We start from the raw sequence: 27,404 nt of genomic DNA on the forward strand, positions 1-27,404 counted from the left end.
AGGGATTCAAAACTGATGGCACCTTGCATCTATTATGAAACAAGGGCCAATTTATACCTACATAATGTTATAACAGTTTAATGAGATTTTCTACACACAAACTCGGATATTATGCCAATAGGCCTATTACTCTCTGTGCGCATTCAGGTGATGAATAGCCCTGCAATGTCTGCTTCTTTGAACCCTGTTAAACATTAAGATAAATTATAGGCCATAGGGCATACGACTAGGTCTATTATAATATACTGTAGTAGCCTACATAGGTAACTTTCACGACAGACCGAATAAAGACCGGAATTAACTTCTGAGTGGCGTTTAATCACTTTTAGACACTGGCCTCATTCATTGTAATGATGAATTGGTCGGGAAACACAGACACACACACACACACACACACACACACACACACACACACACACACACACACACACACACACACACACACACACACACACACACGAGAAAAGAGGGGCGGTATCTCTCAGGGTTTGACGTCACACACCTCGGTTCTCACATATGGTATGAATGGAATGGGTGAACGCTATCTGTCTTCTTGAACGCTATCAGTCTTCTGCTGCAGACGACAGCCGATATTGGAATAGCCGGTGGCACTGGAACCAGCTTTGCACGGAATCTGCCCACTGAGTTAATTTTTCTCTCCAGTTAGGCTAATTGAACAGGTTAAATCGACCTATTCTTGTGATTTAGATTGATCTGTTTTGTTTAATATTTTGTATTAGCCTATCTGCATAATAATACCCCAGGACCAGGTTTAGTGCATTTTTTACAGCTAAAGGAAGAAGTGATGGATAAAATAATGTCCAGACATCTCACGGTGAATCCACGTTTTCTACCTGCGTCGAATCACTGCGTACTGAAGTCTCTATTGGAGAACCCCATGAAACTACCCTTCCTCAAACATGAACACCAAAATGAAAGTAAGAAATAAGTATTTTTTATTATTATATTATGTTCCAAGTCTATAGAACAACTTATCTTAAATTGAAATTATTCTAATTTGTATAGAAATATACTTTTCTTTTCAATTCCATTGTTTATTTATGTATTATTGTGTAGTTTATTTATAGGATAAGCTACTTGTATCTACACTGTAACAGAAAACTGTAAATTATACGGTAATTTGGGGTATTATCAACAGTAAAATACTCAAACTTTTTACTGCAGCATACTGTAAATTATGGTTCATTGTGAGAAAATATATATATGTATTTCGAATGGTACTGTAATTCCACCACACAGAATACAGTACAGTACAGTATTTTTGGAGTGCCAAAAACCTTTTAACTACTATTGGGTGTATGGTGTTGTTGTTTCTGGCTCATTAACATATTTTGAGGCATGCCTTGTAAGAGGCCATATCTGTTGCACCTGTGTGTGAGAATGCTGTACAATTTTAACTCCTATTTCACCTTCATTTAACTAGGTAGGCTAGTTGAGAACAAGTTCTCATTTACAACTGCGACCTGGCCAAGATAAAGCAAAGCAGTGCGACACAAACAACAACACAGAGTTACACATGGAATAAACAAACATTCAGTCAATACATTTAAAAAAGAAAAGTATATATACAGTGTGTGCAAATGAGGTAGGATAAGGGAGGTAAGGCAATAAATAGGCCATAGTGGTGAAATAATTACAATATAGCAATTAAACACTGAAGTGATAGATGTGCAGAAGATGAGTGTGCAATGTGGTTATAGTGCCCCGTAAATTTGTCTAGGAGACAGATTGGAGTGGCATCTAGTTTTAACCCTCAAATGGTTGAGCATTTTGCTATGTCCTTTTGGTCTGTTTTGCCCTTTAGTCACTGCCAGTTTGGAAGCCTTTAAGGTCTCTAGAAGTACAAATGATATAAACACCAAATATTCATTAATATGTGTAAATACTTTACCTAGCAGCCAACCTGCTTGCACCGATCCCGTGTAATTACAATAAAATACTGTGAAATACAAACAATCCCTCCCCTCAATGAATTTCATTCATTCATCCATTTATGAATTCCGATTACGGTAGCATTGACCTTTTTATAGTATAATACAGCCTATTTTACAGTATTGTACTGTATGTCATTACACAGTACTTGCTTTGATAACGTATTTCTAGAATTTCGCTACACCCCCAATGACATCTGTTAATCATGTGTATGTGACCAATAAAATTTGATTTATTTATATTACAGTAGGTGTACTGTAATATGAAATGCATAATTTTACTTGCTACGAGCTGCCTGTAAGCTACTGCCAAATTCACACAGTAACCCCTTTACAGTGTTTGACCTGTTTTGGCTCCAGGTAAATAGCCCAAAGAATGCATTTCAAATATACTTTAAAGGTCCCTCAAACTCAACTCTGGGCCTCAAAGCCAGTTCCACTGCATTTTTTCATTGTTCCCCTCTAATCAGGGACTGATTTAGACCTGGAACACCAGGTGTGTGCAATTAATTATCAGGTAGAACAGAAAACAAGAAGGCTCCAGACCTCATAAGGTAAGAGTTGAAAAGCCCTGCCATAGAGGATACTTTATTCTCCCAAATTACAGATACAATAAACTGAAATAAATATTCTGCATATTCAATATCATAATACAAGCCTTGTGATAGAGCAGCATTGTTTAAAAAAAATATATATATAATGTCTTGGTACTAACAGTGGACCCCCCAATGTTCTCTCTAGGGTTTGAGAAGGAGCGAGAGAAGGAGAAGAATTTGGATGAGGAGAGGAGTGCCCCACAGTCAGCCTTCCTTGGCCCGACGCTGTGGAACAAGACTCTCCCCTACGATGAGGACAACTTCCAGCTGGAGTACATGGATCTGGACGAGTTCCTGTCGGAAAATGGCATTCCGTCTGATCTCGCCACCGCCGTCCACCGCGACCAGCACCAAACACACCAATCACAGTCCCAGCACCAGACGTCAAGTAGGTCACCAGCCCCGCCCACACCGTCGCCCTCGGTGATCGACCTTAGCAACCATGCCAGTGCATCGACGTTGGTACACACAAGCATGGGCGCACAGAACTGTCTCCGTAGTCTCACCAGAACAGGTGTGTAAAACACACACGCACACCTCGCATACATACCAAAACACACAGGGAACAAGGAGGAGCGGGGACAAGAATGTGCACACCTCTGCAGTACACCATAAAATTCATCCTTTCCCTGGCTTTTGTCACTAGGGAAAATATTCCCCCTAAGCACTGCTCTCAGATCATACTAATCTCAATAGTTTGAAGTGAAAATATAATACACCTGCTAGTCACCATGTTTATTAGTAAGGTGTTAGATGTACACTATTTTTAAATTTTAGCAGACGCTCTTAACCAGAGCAACTTACAGTAGTGAGTGGATACATTTTCATGTTCACACTAGTCCCCCGTGGGAATCTAACCCACAACCCTGGTGTTGCAAGTACCGTGCTCTACCAGCTGAGTCACAGAGGACCACTTTTATGAGAGTTGCTATTGCAATTAATAAGGTTTAGAACTGTCACCTCGAGGGGTCCAGCAGCATATTTTATTGTCACCCCGTAATCGATGAGTAAATCAATAGATACTGTGTAGAGCTGTCTGCTCATTTCACACTTGGCCTTGGGTTGGGATGAGCCAACCAATGCATTCTGAGGGTGTCAGAATTCAGAACAAATTATGTCAACATAAAAATAGATGAGAAGGAAAAAGATGAATCATGTATCCATCACAGTCCTTAGTGTCTGTGCCCCCATTAAAATGCAGGCCCAGTACGACTAAAGTGTAGGACTGCTTTATTGGGTTTCTTAGAAGAGGCCACAAACCCAGAATGGAAAAGGTGTGAAATTCAACAGATGTTCTGATGGTGTGACCCGTAAGTGTGTTGCACACAGAATACAGACACACAGCTTCAGGCTGTCTGTACTTGGGCTTGTCTCTGCGTAATATCTGTGTTTTAGGTACATACTGTGCTGTACTTACCTGCACTGGGACATGATCAGAAGTAGGAGCAGGGGTACCTCACGTGAACCCAGCTAACACACATTGTAGAATCTAATGCAGTGGTTCCCAACTCCAGTCCTCCAGTTCTCCCAACAGCATACATTTCAGTTGTAGCCCCAGACAAACTCACCTGATTCAACTCATTGAGGGCCTGATGACCAGTTGACAAGTTCAATCAGGTGTGCTTGTCTGGGGCTACAATAAAAATGTGTACTGTTGGGGGTACTCGAGGACCGGAGTTGGGAACCACTGATCTAACCTATACGACATATGGACCAACAATAACCAACCACACCCAAAACACACAATGTAAACAGCATGTAGGCCAGTCAGACTACTCTCTTCAAACCCCTACCACCACTGCGGGAAGATGTTTGGGGGTAGGGGTTTTGAATTAGATACAATTCTGATTCCTGGCCATGCGACTTGTGTCTGAGCGGTCAAATCTGATTTATTTGACCTCAAATGTTTTTTAGATTGTTATTTAGCATATCTTGTTGCTTGCTAGCTACTCTGATAGTTTGACAAGAACATGTGGTAGCTAACTAGCGTGTGTTAATTGTTTACAAACAAATGAGTGAATGTGCTAGAAAGCTCAACAGCCAGCTAGAAAGTTGGCTGCTGTGGCTAGCCAAAAATGACTTGTTTTAAAAGTTGGATTATCTTATCCTTCAAGGCTTTAAAAGTGTTCTTACACTATGATTTTGAACATTCGAAGCAGACATTGTTGTCACCTTCAGCACCACCACCAATCAGCCTACACCACTGCGCACACACCCGACATTACTATGACAACGAGTGTAGCCTTGTCAGCAAATGACTGCTGTCTGAACACACACAGATCCGATTTGGTCACTTGTAACTTGCTGTTTGGACAGTCAGTATTCCAAAACAGATTTGAAAAACCAAACTGATTTAAGCATTAAGGCCTGCAATTTGAACAAGGCTTAATTAACTTGATTAATTAGTGCAATGTTCTGTTTGTAAGTCACTAATTTGAAGTACTTCTCTTCTGAGAGGCAGGTGTTATACCACATCTATATGGCTGCATTTACACAGGCAGCCCACTTTTGATATTTTGCCCAATTATTAGGTAAAGACCTGACCTGATCTGACCAATTAGTGAAAAAAGATCAGAATTGGGCTGCCTGTGTAAACACAGCCTATGTGGCTCTCGTCCTGATTTCAGTCTGGATGCTCAGGTCAGATTTCTTTACTCTGAAGTGTTTGTTTTGCACATTACCTTCCATTACCATGACAACTACCCTAGAATTTTAAAGGACAATGACAGGAAATGAGCATTGCATCTGTGTGCTACTTCAGAGGCTACATCAGTGTGAATGTGCAAATCTGATATTGGTCACATGTAAAACTGAGTGTTGACAGTCAGAAAAAAATATTTGATATGAAGAAAAACCTGAATTGGGTTCTTAGGGTGGCTGTGTAAACAATTCCTTAAAATGTTGGGGTATTTGTCATGGTAACAGCAGGTCATGTGCACATTTATATTTACTTCAGAGCAAAGAAATCTGATCTGAACGTCTAGACAGAGGTCACATGGTGGATCAGGTTTGTATGAGTATTCAGATCCACATATGGAGGTAGTATAAATCAAAAGTAAAAAGATCTGATTTCATGTTTTATTTTAAATATCAGGTATGCAAATAAAAGATCTGAATTGGGCTACGTGTGTAAACATAGCCTAAGACACTTCTGAGAAGCAGATTGCCTTCTCTTGATTGAAGTGAAATCTTCACCTGGAGGTCAAATCTCTCTCAGTGCATCCCTTTAGCTAATTAGTGTAATGTTCTGTTCCTTAGTCACTCGTCTCAGGCACTTCTGATTAGCAGGTGCTTTACTCACTTCTAAGAAGCATATGTTGTCTTCTCTTGATTGAAGTGAAATCTTCATCTGCACTGGAGGTCAAACCTGTCTCTGTACATCCCTTTGTAGCTGTGCTGAGCTAGGTATAGATCTATCTATACTGTAAATCTCAGACTGAATCAGTGTGATTAATCTCGTCCACCAGCCGACTCTCTCTGGTAGCAGTTGAGCCTGAGGTAGAGGTTAGTTAAGTAGATAAGAAAGTCTTGACCAAGTAAGCCCTGTCCGAGCCAGAACAGCCCATAGAGGCAGGAGGCTGTCTCCTGTTTCTGTAGCGCGAGGCAGCTTGAAGTACACCTCCTGGACACTTGTTAGAGTGTGATTATAAATCAAATGTAAATCTGAATTTGAATACAAGTGCAAATAAAAAACTGTAAGGTTTTCTATACAACTATTATACCTCAGCTCAGTTAGAGAAGGGCCTAGTCGTCACATCAGATTCAGATCTGTAGGGCTTTTCTGTATCCTGTGCACTTGACCATTACTTTGATTTGAGAATGAGGTTCAGATGTCATTTGAAAAGGAGCAGGGCCTCTGGCACTATCTTTCTCTCTCTCCCATCTCACACCAGCTGGCCTCCAGTCTCCACTCATTGCAAAGAGATAGATACATGCATAATGTTTGTGTAAGAGACAAGTGGATAGAGATTTATAATATGAGCCCTGTCCACATACCCATTTTATAACCGATGTGCTTCTGTCCAGTAGTTGGTTCAGAGTTTATTTTGGATGGGAATTGGAGGGGGAAGAGGGGAAATGTTGGTACTCACACTGGTATGTTTCACACAATGGCAAATTTTGGTGTAGATTGTGAGTGTTAGCTTTGTGTCTTGTGCCCCATGGTGGCCACTGTTTGTCACTACTACTGGGTACATTATAATAACAGTACAATTGTTTGTGGTGCTGGGAATAAAAACGCATTACTTTCAATTTGTCACTTTTATCATGAATGTCTTGAAAATAGTGCACCGACACACCAAACGAAAAAGTATGCAGAGGTAATTTCTATAATTCTATGAAATACATTTCTCTAGCCTATTTCCATGTCTCTAACATCCTGTTGTTATCTTCCTCCCCTTCTCCAGCCCTGCCATCCAGAAACACTCCCAGCCCCATCGACCCAGAGTCCATCCAGGTGCCGATGAGTTATGAGCCCGACCCTGCTGACCTGGCCCTGTCCAGTGTACCGGGACAGGAGATGTTCGACCCCCGCAAATGCAAGTTTGCCCCCGAGGAGCTCAAACCACAGCCCATGTTCAAGAAAGCTCGCAAGGTGTTATTCCCTGATGACATGAAGGTGTGTGTGTCATCTAATTTATCAGATTACTTAGCGCTGTGTTATCCCTGATTTTATAACAGGTAGAGTTGTTCATAACGCTGACTCATCTATTATTTATAGATAATAATCACAGTGAATGAATGGCATGTAGACAGAGAGCCATTAATACTGATTATAATCTGGTTTCACAACAACACTAAAGCCATATGAAAACAAGGTGTGTGAGTGTGAGAGACTTAGGGGATTTGCCTTTTTAAGTTTGTTCACATAAAGGTGGATCCATGCATGGTTTTAGTACATTAGTGAATTGACTGAAAGCTGATTGTGCAGCAATACAAAGGTTATGGGAAAACTCCACTAGCTGCCAGAGAGAGAGAGGAGGGGTCATTTTTTAATGGGAGAGGTCTATCTCTGACAGTTAGCAAATGGATGTGTTTAATTTCACGGAGTGATTTTTCACAGAGTGAACGTACTGTATCTTTGGAGCGCCAAAGACCTTTTGACCACCAGTTTGGAAGCCTTTGTTAAGGCCCCTAGAAGGTCAAGTGATATAAAACACAACATTTTCAGTAATATTCTGTAATGTGTAAACACTTTATCAAGCAGCCAGCCTGCTTGAACCAATCCCTTGTAATTATAGTAAAATATTGTAAAATACAAACCCCTCACCTCAATGAATTTAATTAATTCATCCATTCATAATTTATTCTGATTACAGAGGCATTTATTTTTTTTACAGTATAATACAGCCAATTTTATGATATTGTACTGTGATACTGTGTTTATATTACAGTAGGTGTACTGTAATATGAAATGCATAATTTTACTTGCTACGAGCTGCCTGTAAGCTACTGCCAAATGTAAACCCTTTACAGTGTTTGACCTGTTTTGGCTCCAGGTAAATATCCCAAAGAATGCATTTAAAATATACTTTAAAGGCCCCTTAAACTCAACTCTGGAACTCAAAGCCAGTTCCACTGCATTTTTTCATTGTTAAATTTTACGGTATTGTACTGTGTGTCATTGCCCAGTACTTGCATTGATACCATATTTGTATTAGAGCATTTTACTCACCAGGAGCTGCCTGTAAGATAATGCCAAATTCATGGCAACCCCTTTACAGCGTTGCTTAGGCAACTGTTTTGGTACACAGCAACAAGCCAATGAAAAGTTGGCTAAAGCTACCAATCCAGTTAACCCGCTTATATGAAATATGTGAGTTTTTAAAAATGATAATATTGGTCATCTGGGGTCTTATGTATAACCGTTGCGTACATTTCACACTAAATATCTGCCTGTGCCATTTCTAAAAAGGCTGCACACGTACACAAGTACTGAGATTTATAAACTTAGCACATACCATACATACACATGTTGCCCATTAAAAATCAGACCGGTGCTGAAACTATGCACGAGTGAATGAGCATTAAAGTCCACCTTTTATGGTGACAGTAACGCCCTCATTTACTGTATACTTTGGAAGTATTGGAATTAGGCCGAGTTAGTTTCTAAAGGAAATAGCAATGGAGAACTTGATCAAATGTCTCTGGAGGTGTTGGTTGAATGTTTAAAAATTTTACAGTAACATTTGCTGTATCTGACAGTTTCTGAAAGAGAAAAACTATTGGAAATTGCTGTGGAACTGTAAACAGATCATTTGAAATCAGTAATGTTTTGCGTTAACTTTTTCCCAATCCTAAATATACTGCACTGGCCGCAAATTGTTATACATTGTCTAGTATGTCTACTCGAAAATAAAAAAAACTACTGTGGTAGCCTACGCACTTCAAAGCAAAATATCAACGGTCTGTTAAATTCTACTGTATATTATCAACTGCGCTCCCTTTTGGATGCATAGAGCAAAATAACTTAAATAATAGTTTAATAGGACAAATTAAATGAGAGATGCCATGGTAATTTGTTGTAGGTTAAAGCTTCTTCAAGAATATGAACCCATCATGGCCAGAAAATGCGGTGAGGAATTTTTTCTATTTACTATGTTAAAGTGGGTCCAATTAAATGAGAGATGGGACGTTCTAGGCCTATAAGCTACTTGGCAAGTACGAAACCATCATAGTCAGAAAAATAATTTATTCTGCAATGATCATAGAAAGGAAATACAGTGCATTGGGAAAGTATTCAGACCCCTTGACATTTTCCACATTTTGTTACGTTACAGCCTTATTATAAAATGGATTCAATAGTTATTTTTCCCTCATCAATCTACACACAATGCAAATGTATAAAAAATTAGATATCACATTGACATAGTATTCATACCCGTAACTTGTTGAAGCACCTTTGGCAGCGATTACAGCTTTGAGTCTTCATGGGTATGACGCTACAAGCTTGGCACACTTATATTTGGGGAATGTCTCCCATTCTTCTCTGTAGATCCTCTCAAGCTCTGTCAGGTTGGATGTGGAGCATCGCTGCACAACTATTTTCAGGTCTCTCCAGAGATATTCAATCGGGTTCAAGTCCGGGCTCTGGCTGGGACACTCAAGGACATTCAGAGACTTGTCCCGGAACCACTCCTGCGTCGTCTTGGCTGTGTACTTAGGGTCATTGTCCTGTTGGAAGGTGAACCTTCACCCCAGTCTGAGGTTATGAGAGCCTTGGAGCACGTTTTCATCAAGGATTTCTCTGTACTTTAATCTGTTCATCTTTCCCTCAATCCTGACTAGTCTCCCAGTCCCTGCCGCTGAAAAACATCCCCACAGCATGATGCTACCACCACGATGCTTCACCATAAGGATGGTGCCAGGTTTCCTCCAGACGTGACACTTGGCATTCAGGCCAAAGAGTTCAATCTTGGTTTATCAGACCAGAGAATCTTGTTTCTCATGGTCTGAGAGTCCTTTAGGCACCTTTTGGCAAACTCGAAGCGGGCTGTCATGTGCCTTTTACTGAGGAGTGGCTTCTATCTGGCCACTCTACCATAAAGGCATGATTGGTGGAGTGCTGCAGAGATGGTTGTCCTTCTCCCATCTCCACAGAGGAACTCTGGAGGTCTTTCAGAGTGACCAAGGCCCTTCTCCCCCGATTGCTCAGTTTGGCCAGGCGGCCAGCTCAAGGAAAAGTGTTGGTGCTTACAAATTTCTTCCATTTAAGCATGATGGAGGCCACTGTGTTCTTGGGGACCTTCAATGCTGCAGAAATTATTTGGTACCCTTCCCCAGATCTGTGTCTCGACACAATCCTGTCTCGGACCTCTACGGACAATTCCTTCAATCTCATGGCTTAGTCTTTGCTCTGACATGAACTGTCAACTGTGGGACCCTATGTAGACAGGTTCTGTGCTTTTCCAAATCATGTCCAATCAATTGAATTTACCACAGATATACACCAATCAAGTTGTAGAAACATCTCAAGGATGATCAATGCCAACTGGATGCACCTGAGCAAAATGTCGAGTCTCATAGCAGTCTGAATACTTATGTAAATAAGCTATTTCTGTTTTTTATATTTAATACATTTGCAAACATTTCTAAAAATGCTTTGTCATTATGGGGTGTTGTGTGTAGATTGATGAGAAAAAAAATGTTTTAATCAATTTTATAATTAGGCTGTAACGTAACAAAATGTTGAAAACGTGAAGGGGTCTGAATACTTTCCAAATGTACTATAGTACTATGTACTGTTTCTAACTATTTTAGAATGCAAAGATGCAAAAAATGTATCATTGCTGTTCTCACTAACGGTAAATGATTGAATCCTGTTATTATATTTTTGTTATGAATAAGCATGTCATCGTATCCCACATTTGCACAAAATACCAGGCTTCTTGCCTGCTTGCAATGCAATACTTTAACCACTAAAAACGGTGCATGTTCTAAAGTTTGCGGGAAGCACATTCTCACTTCAAGTTCAGTTTGTATAAATGCCAACTTTTGCGTGAAAACTGGTACACTAATGTTTTGGGGTATATTTTGTACATACCCAACGTTTATAAATTAGGTCTCAGGAGTTTATAATTAACTGTGCCATATCTAGTTTTGATTTACATTTGGTTGAGTTGTCAACAAATTCACATTAAACGTAAAATCAACAAAACAATTCACTGTCATTGGATTTAGGTTAAAAGTTGGGTGAAAAAAGACGAAATGCCCTTAAGTTGATGACTTTTTGCAAATCCAATTAGTTTTCCATGTTGATTCAACTTCATCACATAGACTTTTTGGGTTGAAATTACATGGAAACAACATTGATTCAATCAGTTTTTGCCCAGTGGGACATTTCCCCTCTTTTAACTCCCCGCTCTCTTCCCCTGCACCTCTCGAGCAGGATGACAGGTATTGGGTGAGGCGTAAGAAGAACAACGTGGCTGCCAAGAGGTCACGGGACGCCCGTCGGCTCAAAGAGAACCAGATCGCCATCCGAGCGGGTTTCCTGGAGAAAGAGAATTCAGCACTGAGGATGGAGGTGGGCGACCTGAGGAGAGAGCTGGGGCGCACCAAAAACATAGTGGTCAAGTACCAGGCTTCACACGGACCTCTGTAATGGGACTGAGACAGAATACACTCACACACAGATAGCAACTACACACACACACAAACATAAAGAAAAACACAAACACACACACACACACACAAATATGAGGCTGAGAGGCTGAGCTTACAGCTGTCTGAGACAACCACCCAATCAATCCCCCCATTTATCTCACCCATGTCTATCTCTGATTGGCACTTTAGAGTGAAAGCGGATAACGTTGTGTAAAGTGTGAGTATGAAACGGAATGTGTTTCCTTTATTTCTGGGCTATGTGTGTTTTTAATTGTATTATTTTCTTTTTTATATATCTATCCACACATAGCTAATGTATTTGATGTGTTATTTTCCTTACACGGTGGTTTGTACATATTGTCCACGCCGTTTACTGTGGCATTTCATTTTTTTATGAATATGTATGAATGAATGTTATATTACCTTATTATTATTATGTTATATTACCTACCCTCATCCAACTCCCTCTTGATCCATAACATCTGTTATCGTCTGTTGATGATCTTGTGTCTGTGGTTGCCATGGTTTTCTATGGTTTCCATACTGTAAATATAGGTAATGTCAGCTGAGATGTCTCTGCTGACGTTACCTGTCCCACTTCATCCAGCTTTCTTTTTAATCCACCCCCACCCCCCTTTCTTATGCTCTGTCAGAGATAAGCTGTTTGTAAAGTGTAGAATCTTCATGTAAAGAATCACTGCACTGCTCACACTTGAAAACTATCTAATGCCTACATACCGCTAGCCTGGGTACCCAACTGTTTCTGCATTAAGTAACGCTACACAGTTGCCTGATTAGGCAACAGCATGTTAGCTAACGCAGAGACAGACTGGCATCCAGGCTAGCATTCTATGATGTCAGCTTTGTCATTTGTTCATTTCGTTCATATGGCAGTGTTATGACCAGGCAGGTTACCCGTGATACAAGTCAGTATTCTACGTCTATCCATGTCTGAGGACGTCGGGAGATGATGTGGAAAACAGCCACAAGGGGCAACAGTGAGCCCTGTTACTTCCAAGTAGGTTTTGGTTTTGCTAAGATGTTGCGAATGGGTGTAAGCATCTGCCTCTGATTCCAAAGGTTGCATGTTTGAATCCAGCGATAGAAAGAAGTTTTTATATTTTTGTTTTATCCCTAACCTATCCCTAACCTTAACCATTCAGAATTAATGCCTAACCTTAAGAATTCAGAGTTAATGCCTAAACTTAACCTTAAACACTTCGAAATTTGACTTTGGAACAACTTAGAAATATGACGATTGAGAAACATGGATGAACGTCTTATTGTGACGTAAGACTGTGAGAGCTTGTAGGTTATGACAGTGTTATTTATAACTTTGTTAACACAGGTTGTTTCAAGTTACCTGTCACCAGATCATTGTTTCACCGTGTTGTACAGAAGAACTGTCAGAAGCTAAAGCAATAAGCCCATAAAGCAGTAGGGTCTTGGTCTCCTATCTACCAAGCTTACTGTCACAGACACGCATGAAAATACCCTCTTTATTTCATTTGTAATTACTTGTATTATTTACATATAATCTGGCATGTTTTTATTTCCTCTTCAAGCATTCAAATTCGAACATTATCAGCATCCATGCAATAGACAATAGACGTTATCATTTTCTTTTACTCTTCCCGAGCATGACTTTTCTCTGTCAGTGTCCGTATTAAGACAGCCTCTCAGTCCTGCTCAGATTGAAAGAAGTCCTGCTGAGACTGAGACTGTCCTAGTATGGACACTGCACAGATGTTCTCTGTGACCCAATGAGATGAATGTAACAGATGTACTACTGTATATAACAAACACAGGAGGTTGGTGGCACCTTAATTGGGGAGGACGGGCTCGTGGTAATGACTGGAGTGGAATCAGTGGAATGGTATCAAATACATTAAACATATGGTTTCCAGATGTTTGATGCAATTCCATTTACTCCGTTCCATCCATTATTATGAGCCGTTCTCCCCTCAGCAGCCTCCTCTGATAACAATCACACTGTACATTGAGCGAATGAATGGTGTTACCTATACAGTACGGTGGAATATACTCTAATCACTTTATATCTTTACTACAGACCAAAACATTTCAGTATACAAAGGATATATTGATATATTAAAGGTTTTATTGTTTATACAAAGATATTCATGTTTTTGTACAGTATTTTTCCCAACATATATATTTCTTGTGTATTTTAAAAATGAACTATGTATATTAAGAACTTGTTCACTTTTAACAAAAGCTGTTTTTTAGATACTTTGCCTGGACATTACTAAAGACCACATTACAAATGAAACCGACAGGCCATTTTGTCTTGTATGTTTTGTTGGACTGTTCATTTGCTGCAGTCGAAGAAAATAATGATATCTGGATCTCTTTAAATTCTTACTTGTATGTAGTTTTGATATAGAATAATGTAATGTCCCAAAAACAAACACTTACAGTACCAGTCAAAAGTTTGGATACACCTACTCATTCCAGAGTTGTTGTTTTTTAAATTTTCTACATTGTCGCAAAAACCAACAAGCGCTATGATGAAACTGGGACTCTTGAGTGGCGCAGCGGTCTAAGGCACTGCATCTCAGTGCTAGAGGCATCACTACAGACCCTGGTTTGTTCCCGGGCTGTAGCACAACCGGCCATGATTGTGAGTCCCTAGGACGGCACACAATTAACCCAGCGTCGTTGCCCGGTTAGGGTTTGGCTGGGGTAGGCTGTCATTGTAAAATAAGAATTTGTTCTTAACTGACTTGCCTAGTTAAATAAAAACTGGATCTCCTTTCCGCCACAGGAAAGGAAGACCCAGAGTTACCTCTGCTGCAGAGGATAAGTTAATTAGAGTTAACTGCACCTCCAGGCTGTGTAAGGGCTATTTGACCAAGAAGGAGAGTGATGGAGTGCTGCATCAGATGACCTGGCTTCCACAATCACCCTACCTCAACCCAATTGAGATGGTTTGGGCTGAGTTGGACCGCGGAGTGAAGGAAAAGCAGCCAACAAGTGCTCAACATATGTGGGAACTCCTTCAAGACTGTTGGAAAAGCATTCAAGGTGAAGCTGGTTGTAAGGGCTATTTGACCAAGAAGGAGAGTGATGGAGTGCTGCATCAGATGACCTGGCTTCCACAATCACCCTACCTCAACCCAATTGAGATGGTTTGGGCTGAGTTGGACCGCGGAGTGAAGGAAAAGCAGCCAACAAGTGCTCAACATATGTGGGAACTCCTTCAAGACTGTTGGAAAAGCATTCAAGGTGAAGCTGGTTGAGAGAATGCCAAGAGTGTGCAAAGCTGTCATCAAGGCAAAGGGTGGCTACTTTGAAGAATTTGTTTAATACTTTTTTGGTTACTGCATGATTCCATATGTGTTATTTCATAGTTTTGATGTCTTTACTATTATTCTACAATGTAGAAAATAGTAAAAATAAGAAAAACCCTTTAATGAGTAGGTGTGTCTAAACTTTTGACTTGTACTGTATGTTAAATCTCATGTTCATTTGTTCCTTTTGTGTGATTTTATTTGTGCATTTTTTCCCCAGATTATGGGTTCCCTAGGGCACTTACATGCTGTCTTTTGATTATGTTTCTCATGATCACAATAAAACAGTTGATATCATCTGCTAGTTATGTGTTCCTTTGGGTGATGAAAAAAGGCGGGTCGATTTGGAATCAATCTACGACCTCTCGGTTCAATTCGGTGGTTTCACATTATGGCATCTGGCGAGAAAAAAAGCAACAAGACAAGATAGGATGCAATAACCATCTGCATGTCATACATTGTGGGAAAAAAACATAGAAAGAAATGTCTCTAAAGCTGATCTTGTTTTTTTTTAAGTATCAGATGACATACTGTTTCCAAAAGTAACCACTGGAGGGCGCTCTCCATCCATGGCTGAACTTCAACAGCCTGGTTCCACTCTCATAACATAGCCTACTACTGTACTGTGTGTGTGTGTGTGTGTGTGTGTGTGTGTGTGTGTGTGTGTGTGTGTGTGTGTGTGTGTGTGTGTGTGTGTGTGTGTGTGTGTGTGTGTGTGTGTGTGTGTGTGTGTGTGTGTGTGTGTGTGTGTGTGTGTGTGTGTGTGTGTGATATGTACTTTATCGTGCTGGTTTGGTATAGTCATTTTGAAACTCCGACACAGTAGAATGTCTCACTTTTTCTCTCTGTTATGTGTACATGTAGCCTACACACAAATACAGGAGCTAGTTTAGTTCTTTGTTTTGTTTTATACAATATTATTTAGAGAGTCTTGGATGAGTCATACTATTGTGATACTTTTATTTAATGTACTATATATTGATGCACTATAGTAACAATGTACCACAAAAATTATATTTGATAAAATATTCTGTATTATGAGAGCAACAGTTAGTCATTTACATGATATGTATAACGCCTTCCCAAAACATGGGTTTTATTCATTAGTGTACATGTAGCTAACACCGTTTCTTATTGAAAATGTCCAGGTAGTCCCTCCCTGTTTGCTTCCATTTCATACCAAATGAATACGATCCAGGCTACCAAGTTCACTTGAACATCGGCTCAAGTCAAATTTGATTTTAAATACTCCCTCTTGTGTGCCACACATATCTCCCGTACAAGACTAAGTCCCTTAACTGATGCCCACACCTTATTAGTACCACTACCACTGATGTCAAGCCCAGAATATGACCAAAACAAATTGGTCTGTTTAGAAGAGTAAATGTTTGTAACCCTGCAGAGAGAACCAAAGCAGAGCAGAGCAGATATCAGAAGGAATACATAACTCTCGCTTTATAATACTCTGTGGAGTTGAGTCTGACTAATTCCTCAAACCTGTGGGAAATATAATTTGCTGCAATTCACATTGCAAATGGGGTGCTGTGATTGGTCAAGTCATTGGTTGGTCTCGATGGGAACCGAGCTGAGCAGGCCATAGTATTTTAAAAATAAAGTTTTACATAAGAGGCTTTAGCATGTCGAGTCCCTCGGTGGCAGGACTCTGACTGTTGGTTCGTTTCAAAGTCGTGACAGAGTGGATGACTTGACGTGACTGAGTCTTGATGTGGCTGAGCGGAGGACAGTCACAGGACATCCTGCTCCAATCAATGTCAGTCTCTATATCCCTCTCCACCAGTTTTAATGAAGTAGCTGGTCTAACCGGAAACTCATGTACCATTGTGGCTCGAAGACTCCCCCAGATTCCATAAAGTAGCTGGACTACATGGAAGCTGTTGCGACTCAAAGTCGTGGCAATCTCATAGTGATAGAGAACTCATCATGGATATAACACGTTTTAGCATGGACATTGCCATTGATGGCTTCCACAATTTTAAAGTAGTCAACTGGGTGGGAGCGATCAGCCAATGATCAGAGCATTGTCTTCTTCAAATTGGGTGCTATGGTTTGTAAATGCCTTTAAGCTATATTGCCGCCATCTAGTGACCATAATAAATTAATGACAAGATTTGGTTCAGGACTTGGTGGTAAATCACCAATATTAGCTTTACACTTATTTCAAACACAAAAGAAAATGAATGGCTGGCGTTGCCAGTACTGTCACAGGTGCCATATTGGGACAGATACAAATATGAGGTCTCAACTATCTCCATGGGAAATTTCTACCCCTCTCCCCCAGTTTCCATGAAGTAGCTGCAATACAATGAATCTGTTGTAACATTGTGGCTCAATGTCGTGGCAGAGCAAATTACTTGACATGACTAAGGCTTGTTGTGGCCCAGCAGAGGAGGATAGTCATGTAGTGACAATGGCCAGAGAGAAAGAGGCGAAGCTGTCTACGTAAAATAAGCCCACGAATTTAGGAATTTTTGTATGGAGGTCAATGAGAGAGTGTCGAATTGAATTGCTAATTTTCTACCTGAGGCTTATTTGATCTAATAGAAGTTTCGTAATGGTTCAGTTGTTACAAATGCACTGATATAAGTGGACGCAACTGGCATTTGAGGGCTTCCACCATTTTAAAGTTGTCAACTATGTGGGGATTCCTATGATTTGGGAGCAATCAGCCGACGAAGAAGAAAATGGACTACCTTGAAATGGACATAGTTTCAATGGTGCTGCCCATGCTGTCACAGACGCTATAATGCCACAGATACAAATATGAGTCCTCTATCTAGCTCTATGGCCTGTTGTTCACACGCATATCTGCCCTCTCATTGGCCAGAATGGTCCCACCTTATCTAGCTTCCTCCCGCCTGTCTTTCATCTTTGAGGACATGTATTTCTATTGTTAGAGCGGTCAATCGACTATCATGTGAATATAATAGACAATCTTTGCAAAACCATAATGTATCCTGGATAAATTGTAACTGTCCGACTGATCTACAAATTAAATTATCCTTATTATAATGAGTAGTTATTTGTGATGCAAGGTGGTTTGTAGATCAGTCAGTCGGCAGTCACCTGCACTGTCAGCTGAAATGTCGAACGAGCCCATTGAATGGTTCTGATGTTTGGTTGGTTAGTTAGTTGGTCAGTTGATTGGTTGGTTAGTCAGTTGATTGTTTCATTGGTTGGTTCGTTGGTTGATTGGTTTGAGTTGACGGTTTGATTCCCACAATGGACCACATATTCTGAATATGTGTTAACTGTAATCTGTTTTGGATTAAAGTGTCAGCTAAATTTCCATTTAGTACAGTAGCTAGCTGCCAAGGGGCCTGATAAGGTTTCAACAGACCAGAATGAGATGAGCATTTACAACAACAGACAGTCATTGGGGACATTCATTGAAAGAGTTGTACACCTAGTCCAAAACAGTCACTGTCATTCAAGTGCAGCATATCAATTACAATGTAGACACTGTTTTGTCCAAGAAGCTTGACACTATTATTTTTTTTCAAGAATTACAGCAGAAAAGGTGCATGGAATATGTAGTTTTCCAGTGGACGAAGAGAACGGTATTGTAGGTATTGCAGTTCTCTGTGATTTCATAGTTCCTTCATTATACATGTACTGTAGATTCTGATCTCAAGATGGTTCCTTCTTAGTGAGGTGTGGCAGGGCATCGTCGTCTGGCCCTTTGACATGTTCATGCCCAACAGTGTAGCGATGGGGTGGACAGGAGAGAAAAGAGTGATTCCATAATGTCAGAGGTCTTCTGGTTTCTGAGTGGTGATGACTGCACACTGGTCCGCTGCCCTGGGGAAAGACAGCGAGAGGAGACATTACCTTCAACTGATGTATAGCTTCAGTTGATTCATTAGCAGAGATGATATAGTAAGCTATTAGAGCATCGAACTAACTAGCAAGCTAACCCAAACACTAGCCCTAAACCTAACACTTACCTTGACCCTAACCCCAACACTAGCCCTAATTTTACTTTATGCATGTTAGCTACTGTAACTACAGGTGTAGAATCTTCATTTGAGCAATTTCTCACAGCAGGAAAATAATCCCGCAGCAACAGGAAATGTGTATTATTTGGTGGATTATAAGTAAAGGAGATTTTTCAGATTCAGAAAGCATTAATGACCTCAAAGAGACAATAACATTTTGCAGCAGTCATAAAACATTCAGACAAGATCACATATATTAAAAAAAAAAACATAGCAAAGGGTGTTTACAAGCATGTAGGCTGGATAAGTGCAATTTCATAATAAAAAATTCAAAACAGGCTACAATGCAAGTGATATAGTGTAATTAGTCCAACATTTTGTTAAGATGCAGAATTGCATTTTTTGTAGTGGGTTTTTGTAGGAGTTGATACATATTTAGTTAGGGCAAATCAAGTCTGACATTTTTAAGTGGACATTACAAACTTAGAAGCCTTTTAAAATCTTAAATACACTACAAGTTTACATTTCCTGCAAAACAGGGTGATCAAATTAAGATCCTACACCTGTAGCAGTTAAGGCAAATATGATGGCTATTGGCTAAGTTGAGCTCTGACAAGCTGCAGGGTTCAAGCGAATTCTCCAGCTGGCTGCCACCTACAAGGGATCAGCGATGTGGAATATGGACAAGGCAGGGCAGGCAACTACGGGAGATCAGATATAACACTGGACACTACAAGAAAAGCCCAATGTTAGGCTTTTAAACGGACACTAGATGGGGTAGTAGTTCAAATTGAAATGTTTTTATTAAGGTGTCTCTCTTCTAGTCATGTTCATGCTCTTTATTTTATGTAATCCACATTGCATCTTTATTTTAAACTGCCATAGGGCTCCATTGTGGCACATGCATTTGTGTAAGTAAAACTATCTATATGCTAAAAGTGTCCACATCTGTCCCAGCGGGCACCAGACTTTACTGCTGATGTCTTAGGGACATAACATGGAGGAAACGTGAAATTCAACAGGACACAATTATAACAGAACTTAGGCGTTCAAAGTGCTCCTCTTTGAAATAGGTTCACTCCTTTGATCACTAAAACAGATGCTTTAATTTGCAAGGTTGCCTTTTTGGAAAGCCCCTCATAAAAAGGTTTACCATAACTGTGTATGTGTCTCAATACACCATATTCCATATATAGTGCACTACTTTTGACCAGAGCTCTGGCCAAAGGTAGTGCACTATGTAGGGAATAGGGTGCCATTTGGGACACATCCTGTGTGTCTGTTTTTTAGCCTCCTTATATGAATGCACTTATCATGAGTCACTCTGGATGAAAGTGTGCATCTGGCTTTAACTCTTTTACAATAGCCAATGTTTCACAGTGCTTTTACATCACAATCATATGTTAAAACCTAATATACGTCAATCATTGACAGAGTGAAGCCAGACATGCATTCATTCATTGACTGGGAGGCTTTGTGCTCTCAGGCCACATTCATTTTGCTGATGGGGTTTGTGCCTGCGGGATAAAGCAGGATTTGGAGGGCCAAGGATAGACAGGTTTCAACAGAAACAGACGGCTTAGAGACTGAGACTTGTTATAGTAGTGGGGGTTGGGGATGATAGTAGGGTCTGGTGGTCACTGAATGGGGGAGTGGTCCCCCAGTGTCTCACCGTCTGTCTGTCCTTGGATTGCTTTTATGCATTCATCGTGTGTCTATCCGATCATTCATAATTTATCAAATTTTGCATGCCAAATTGTGTGTGTGTGTGTGTGTGTGTGTGTGTGTGTGTGTGTGTGTGTGTGTGTGTGTGTGTGTGTGTGTGTGTGTGTGTGTTTATCTGTCTCCGTGTCTGCGAGCATACATGTGGGTGGGGGATTCCCTTACTGCAGCTTCCCTACATGCCAGGTCACACCTGCAATACTTAAGGTTAAAAGCACTTTACTGTCTCATATCACTATTCTATTTGCATGTTCTTCCAAACATCCCACAAAAGGAATTGGGCTAATGTTTCCATCTATGTCTCCTTCCATTAAACAAATGTGTTCAATTAACCAATCACATTGATGACTCACACACTGTGGTAACAGCCTGGATATATCGATTGATTTGACAGGGGAACCTAGTGTAAAACATCTGCATTAGGGATTGACTTCTTTTTTGGAGTTACTTGCATTCACCAATGCCAAGTTTGAACTACACTGAGTGTAAAAAACATTAGGAACAACACCTGTGCTGTCCATGACATAGACTGACCAGGTGAGTCCAGGTGAAAGCTATGATCCCTTACTGATGTCAGTTCAATCACTGTAGATAAAGGGGAGGAGACAGGTTTAAGAAGGATTGTTAAGCCTTGAGACAATTGAGACATGGATTGTGTCTGTGTGCCATTCAGAGGGTTAATGGGCAAGACAAAAGATTTAAGTGCCTTTGAACGAGGTATGGTAGTAGGTGCCAGGCGCACTGGTTTGAGTGTGTCAAGAACTGCAACACTGCTGGGTTTTTCATTCTCAACAGTTTACCGTGTGTATCAAGAATGGTCCACCACCCAAAGGACATCTAGCCAATTGGACACAACTATGGAAAGCATTGGAGTCAACATGGGCCAGCATCCCTGTGGAACGCTTTCAACACCTTGTAGTCCATGCCCGACAAACTGAGGCTGTTCTGAGGGCAAAAGGGACAGACACACACACACACACCAACAACAACTGCCTGCTTACTTTCTTAGCTTTCCCCTCAGCGATATCAAAAAGAAAGTACAAAACAGCAGCAATTAATGACATCCAGTCCAGTGCAGTCCTTGTCTCTACAACCAAATCTCCCCTCTCCTCTCTCTCTCCTCCTCATTGTCTAATTCCAGTACTTAGTATCTATCTTCTCTTCAGTCATGGACGCACCACCTCATTCCCCTCTCCTTGTCAGACCAGGGTGCTTCTCTTCTCCCTCCCCAGGTCGGGGGTGGGCGTCAGCGCTGGTGGCTCGTAGTCGTTCCTGCTGGGTTCTGGAGGAGCCGTGTTGTTCTGGTTCTGGGTCTGACTCTGGCTGCTCTGCCGCTCACAGCGAGACGAGGTAGGAGAGTTCTGCATGATCACCAGGCGTATGGGCGACTGGCTGGGTGGCGCAGGGGGCGCGGGGGCGTACTCCTTAGTGGGGTCCTTCCCCTGACAGTCGTACAGGATGCAGGAGATGAGGAAAACGAGAAGGAGGATGACGTAGCTGGCCACCAGGATGATGAGGTTCAGGGTCACGGGGTCAATCTCAAGGTAGAATTCCATGACACCCATGGTGATGCTTCATATCCCGCTGCCACACAACAAAGAAACGACAGGGCACCGGCCAGAGGAGCCAGAGCCTTGGGGGGGAGAGAAGAGAGAGAAGAGAGAGAAGAGAGAGAAGAGAGAGAGAGAGAGAAGAGAGAGAGAGATAGAGAGAGAGAGAGAGAGAGAGAGAGAGAGAGAGAGAGAGAGAAGAGAGAGAAGAGAGAGATATATATATATATATGATGGCATCAGGGAGAGAGAGAGCAAATGATAGAGAGTGAGGGATCAGATCAGAGTGGAAATGAAGGCTTTGTGCATCGTGTTAATCCACGCCTCTCCGACAACCTTGAATTCCTGACAATTATTAAAATAGCTCAGTTTAATAACTTAAGCCACCATTTTAATTATGTCAACTGCACATGCTGGAAGCCAAATTATACACAAGTTAAATGGAGGACATAATTATTGCTGGACTGTCAACATAACACACACACACACACACTCAAATGTAGTTTTCTAAACTATTATGTTTACATGAATTCAGATTATTTCCAGGGATACACAACATCCTGAAATAAATATCTCTTTGATAGAAAGAATACTATATTCCACTTGATGTAGTGATGCTGAATGTAAAAAATGGCTCAACATACCCCACTCTCCCCTACTGTAATAGTTTGGTAAAGTGCTTTGTGTATGAGAACATAGTATATTGTGTAGGAAGGACACAAAATTTAAGGGCATTCATTTTAGGGACGGTGTGCATGGTGGACTGGACCACCAGGCTAAAACATTCTGTGGTTTTGACCGGTGACCACAAGGGATTATAGAACAGAAATCATGTCTGCAAGGACATGACGAGATCAACGGAAGGATGCCTGTTGGGGACAGAAAGTACCAAAAGCTGTTTCTTTTAAGTCTCACTTTTGATGGAAGTCACTGCTGGATCATAAAGTCACAGTGGTAGGGTTACGATAACACAATGTGTCACCACCTATTGGTCAGCAAATTAAGTGCAACAATTGAGATGATAAACATGAGCAAGTTTGGGTAGGTTACTTTCTTAAATATAATTTGTTGCACACTGTAAACCCCAAGGCATTTTTAAATCAAATACTTCTAGTAAGTTGTAATCAAAGTCAATGAATGGTCATTATTACTTAAATATGGTTCTGACTCAAAACTAAAAACTAAATGAAAGTCACACCAACTACATTTTTTAATGATAACAAATGCACTTTTTTCCCAGCACGATCCACTGAAGGTTGATGTTTTGGAATTGTTTTTAATATCTGTGTTTTTGCATGTACATTGAGTGATTGATGGATTAAATGTTATGCTACACAAAGATAAATAAAACATTTCTAAACTAATCCAATCATTTCATTTTTGTACCCGTTACTGAAATTGTCATTCCAGTTTAAATGGCTTAGGTAGTCTCCTCCTACAGTTCCTAACTCTGGCTGTCATTATATACAGTTGAAGTCAGAAATTCACATACACTTAGGTTGGAGTCATTAAAACTAATTTTTCAACCACTCCACAAATTCCTTGTTAACAAACTATAGTTTTGGCAAGTCTGTTAGGAAATCTACTTTGTGCATGACACAAGTAATTTTTCCAACAATTGTTAACAGACAGATTATTTCACTTATAATTCACTGTATCACAATTCCAGTGGGTCAGACGTTTACAAACACTAAGTTGACTGTGCCTTTAAACAGCTTGGAAAATTCCAGAAAATGATGTCATGGCTTTAGAAGCTTCTGATAGGCTAATTGACATCATTTGAGTCAATTGGAGGTGTACCTGTGGATGTATTTCAAGGCCTACCTTCAAACTCAGTGCCTCTTTGCTTGACATCATGGGAAAATCTAAATAACTCAGCCAAGACCTCAGAAGAAAATACTATGAGTTTCAGGCCACTGCATAAGGCCAAGTCTGGTTCATCCTTGGGAGCAATTTCCAAATGCCTGAAGGTACCACGTTCATCTGTACAAACAATAGTACGCAAGTATAAACACCATGGGACCACGCATCCGTCATACCGCTCAGGAAGGAGACACGTTCTGTCTCCTAGAGTTGAACGTACTGCGGTGCGAAAAGTGCAAATCAATCCCAGAACAACAGCAAAGGACCTTGTGAAGATGCAGGTGGAAACAGATACAAAAGCATCTATATCCACAGTAAAACGAGTCCTATATCGACATAACCTGAAAAAGCCGCTCAGCAAGGAAAAAGCCACTGCTCCAAAACCGCCATTAAAAAAAGCCAGACTACGGTTTGCAATGGGGACAAAGATGGTACTTTTTGGAGAAATGTCCTCTGGTCTGATGAAACAAAAATAGAACTGTTTGGCCATAAAGACCATCGTTATGTTTGGTGGAAAAAGGGGGAGGCTTGCAAGCCGAAGAACACCATCCCAACCGTGAAGCACGGGGGTGGCAGCATCATATTGTGGGAGGGCTTTGCTGCAGGAGGGACTGGTGCACTTCATAAAATAGATGGCATCATGAGGGGGAAAAGTATGTGGATATATTGAAGCAACATCTCAAAACATCTGTCAGGAAGTTAAAGCTTGGTTGCAAATGGGTCTTCCAAATGGACAATGACCCCAAACATACTTCCAAAGTTGTGGCAAAATGGCTTAAGGACAACAAAGTCAAGGTATTGGAGTCGCCATCACGAAGCCCTGACCTCAAGCCTATAGAAAATTTGTGGGCAGAACTGAAAAAGCATGTGTGAACAAGGAGGCCTACAAACCTGACTCAGTTACACCAGCTCTGTCAGGAGAAATGGGCCAAAATTCACCCAACTTATTATGGGAAGCTTGTGGGAGGCTACCCGAAACGTTTGACCCAAGTTAAACAATTTAAAGGCAATGCTACCAAATACTAATTGAGTGTATGTAAACTTCTGACCCACTGGGAATGTGATGAAAGAAATAAAAAAGCTGAAATAAATCATTCTCTCTACTATTATTTTGACATTTCACATTCTTAAAATAAAGTGGTGACCCTAACTGACCTAAGACAGGGAATTCTTACTAGGATTAAATGTCAGGAATTGTGAAAAACTGAGTTTAAATGTATTTGGCTAAGGTGTATGCAAACTTCTGACAACTGTATGTGGGTTGTGGGTGAATTCAAATGTCAACTGTTGGTTAGCGTAACACTGGCTAGATTCCAATTAGATTTAGGGTGGCAAAATTCTGGTAAATTTCCCAGGCTTTCCAGAACTCCTGGTTGGAAGATTATTGGAAAGTTTGTGGAATTTTGCGATACTTCATGCAAGGCCTGATGTGACCTTCATACTATGAGTTTCAGGCCACTGCATAAGGCCTTACAATATATAAAATGTTTCAATGATAATATTCACCTAGGAACTCACTCACTGTACTGCTAATAAATGAATTCAACAACCATGTCCCTGTCCCCAGCAAATACAGTCATGGTTGGTAACTCCAACGCACACTGAGAAATTATTGGAGGCGTGGCTTAGTGGGGGTGTTAAATGTAAGTATACTGTACTCAAACAAACTGCACTTGTATTACTCATATGAAGGTAGTACTGCTCACTTCAGCTATTTCAGTTTCTTAACTGAATGTTTTTGAGGTAATCGGTTTCATCAAAATGTTTGAGTAGCCAGAACTTCTGGTTTTACAGTGCAGATATTAGTTACCTGCAGAGCCGGCCCTAGCCATAAGCGACATAGGCGACTAGTCGGGGGTCTCAACTTACTGTTGAAGGTTAGAATAGTACGGTCTTGTTCCATCAGCAGGATTCATTTTCACAGAGAAGGCAGGCTGAATCACATTTGGTGAGCTATCAACACGGGATGTTGGTTGGAAGAATGCACTTGTTTGAAATTGAAAAGCGTTGCGGTAGTTTTTAATAAAGAAATAACATCAAGACGAAGCAGTGCATTATAAGTGGAATGCACTGTTGAGCGATACATCCCGAGGGGTTCGTGCTGATTGTACGGAGATTGTGACAGCCGGTTAAATGGCGTCCCTTGAGAAGACAAGAACAAGATGTATGACAGGAAAAGTGCAGTATTATCATAAGGAGACATATACTTGGAATACGGAGGAGGAATGGAGGGAAAAAGAGAGGCAGAGGAGGTCTAAGAGAGAGGGAGGAAGACGATGAGCTTGAGTCGGTTAAAAATGGTGGACAAAAAGGGAGATGGTTTGTTAAAGATGAATGGCAGAAAGTGTAAGCATAGTGAGCTGAAGACATTATGAGCTGAAGTGAATGAGGGCGAAGTATCGGAGGTGGTAGGTGTGGTGTTCTCGGCGCCCGAGGCGTGCAATGAGGGTCAGGATAAAGATGAGTCTGTGACAGTAGGAGTGAAGTTTTTGGAAAAAGTGGACCCTTGCCTTTTGGCTGATCCATTTGTGGTTTCAGGGTGGGTGAAAACAGAGTTGGGTACTGTGTAATCGGTTGTTACAGGTGTCAAGCTTATGCGCATGTGGTAAAAGTGTGTAGGAGTGAGGTTCCTAGGTGTGAGAAGTGTTCAGAAGGGCATAAGACAAAGGAATGTGTAGCATTGGGGAAAGTAGTGGTATGTGTTAATTGTAGGGGTGCCCATGGGGCTGGGGATCAGAAATGTCCCGTGAGAAAGAGGCAGGTTGAGGTTTCCAGGGTTAGAGTGGTGCAAAAGTTGTCGTATGCTGAGGCAGTGAAAAAGTAGAGGAAGATGGGGCAAGGGGGCAAGGGGGAGGGATCTGAGAGGAGTGGTGTCAGTAGTAGATCTGTACCAGTACAGAGGGATAGGCCAACAAGTGATATATGTTTCAGTAAGATTGAATTTTTAGCATTTATAGCACAGAAAATTGAGGTTGTGGTGGGAGCTGCAGAAAGGTATTTGGGTGTGCGAGACTTGACATCAGAAGAGTTGCAGGGTTCGTTAAGTGGTGGTGTCCCATCCTTTCAGGTTGTTGGCCTGAGGTAGGACTAAATAGATTTAAATAGTGGAGTAGGGTGGTGTTGTTTTTAGATATTTTTGTGAGTGTAGTGGTAGGGTATTTGTTTATTTATTTATTTTTTCAAGCAAAGTATAAGGGAGTTGTACTCCAGTCTAGTAGGTGGCGGATATGCTACATATTGGATGCCAACCGCTGTTAAACCTCAACGAAGAAGAAGAAGTTAGACTAGTACACAAGGTGCAATTTTGAACTTTGGTTGTGCATCAGCAGTTGTTGTCTTGTTATGTCAG

At 40.9% G+C, this 27,404-nt stretch overlaps 1 protein-coding gene across 1 annotated transcript; it reads left to right on the forward strand.

The window, feature by feature from the left end:
* The first annotated feature begins 570 nt into the window (after positions 1-570).
* hlfb (HLF transcription factor, PAR bZIP family member b) lies at positions 571-12,752 on the forward strand. The gene is made up of 4 exons (XM_038990604.1): positions 571-938; positions 2,694-3,062; positions 6,955-7,166; positions 11,436-12,752. Exons 1-4 carry the CDS (start codon positions 806-808, stop codon positions 11,649-11,651), a joined length of 930 nt encoding a protein of 309 aa, XP_038846532.1. The 5' UTR covers positions 571-805; the 3' UTR covers positions 11,652-12,752.
* Positions 12,753-27,404: the final 14,652 nt, after the last annotated feature.

Source organism: Salvelinus namaycush, chromosome 4 (assembly GCF_016432855.1).
Source record: "Salvelinus namaycush isolate Seneca chromosome 4, SaNama_1.0, whole genome shotgun sequence".
In the NCBI taxonomy this organism is placed as follows: Eukaryota; Metazoa; Chordata; class Actinopteri; order Salmoniformes; family Salmonidae; genus Salvelinus; species Salvelinus namaycush.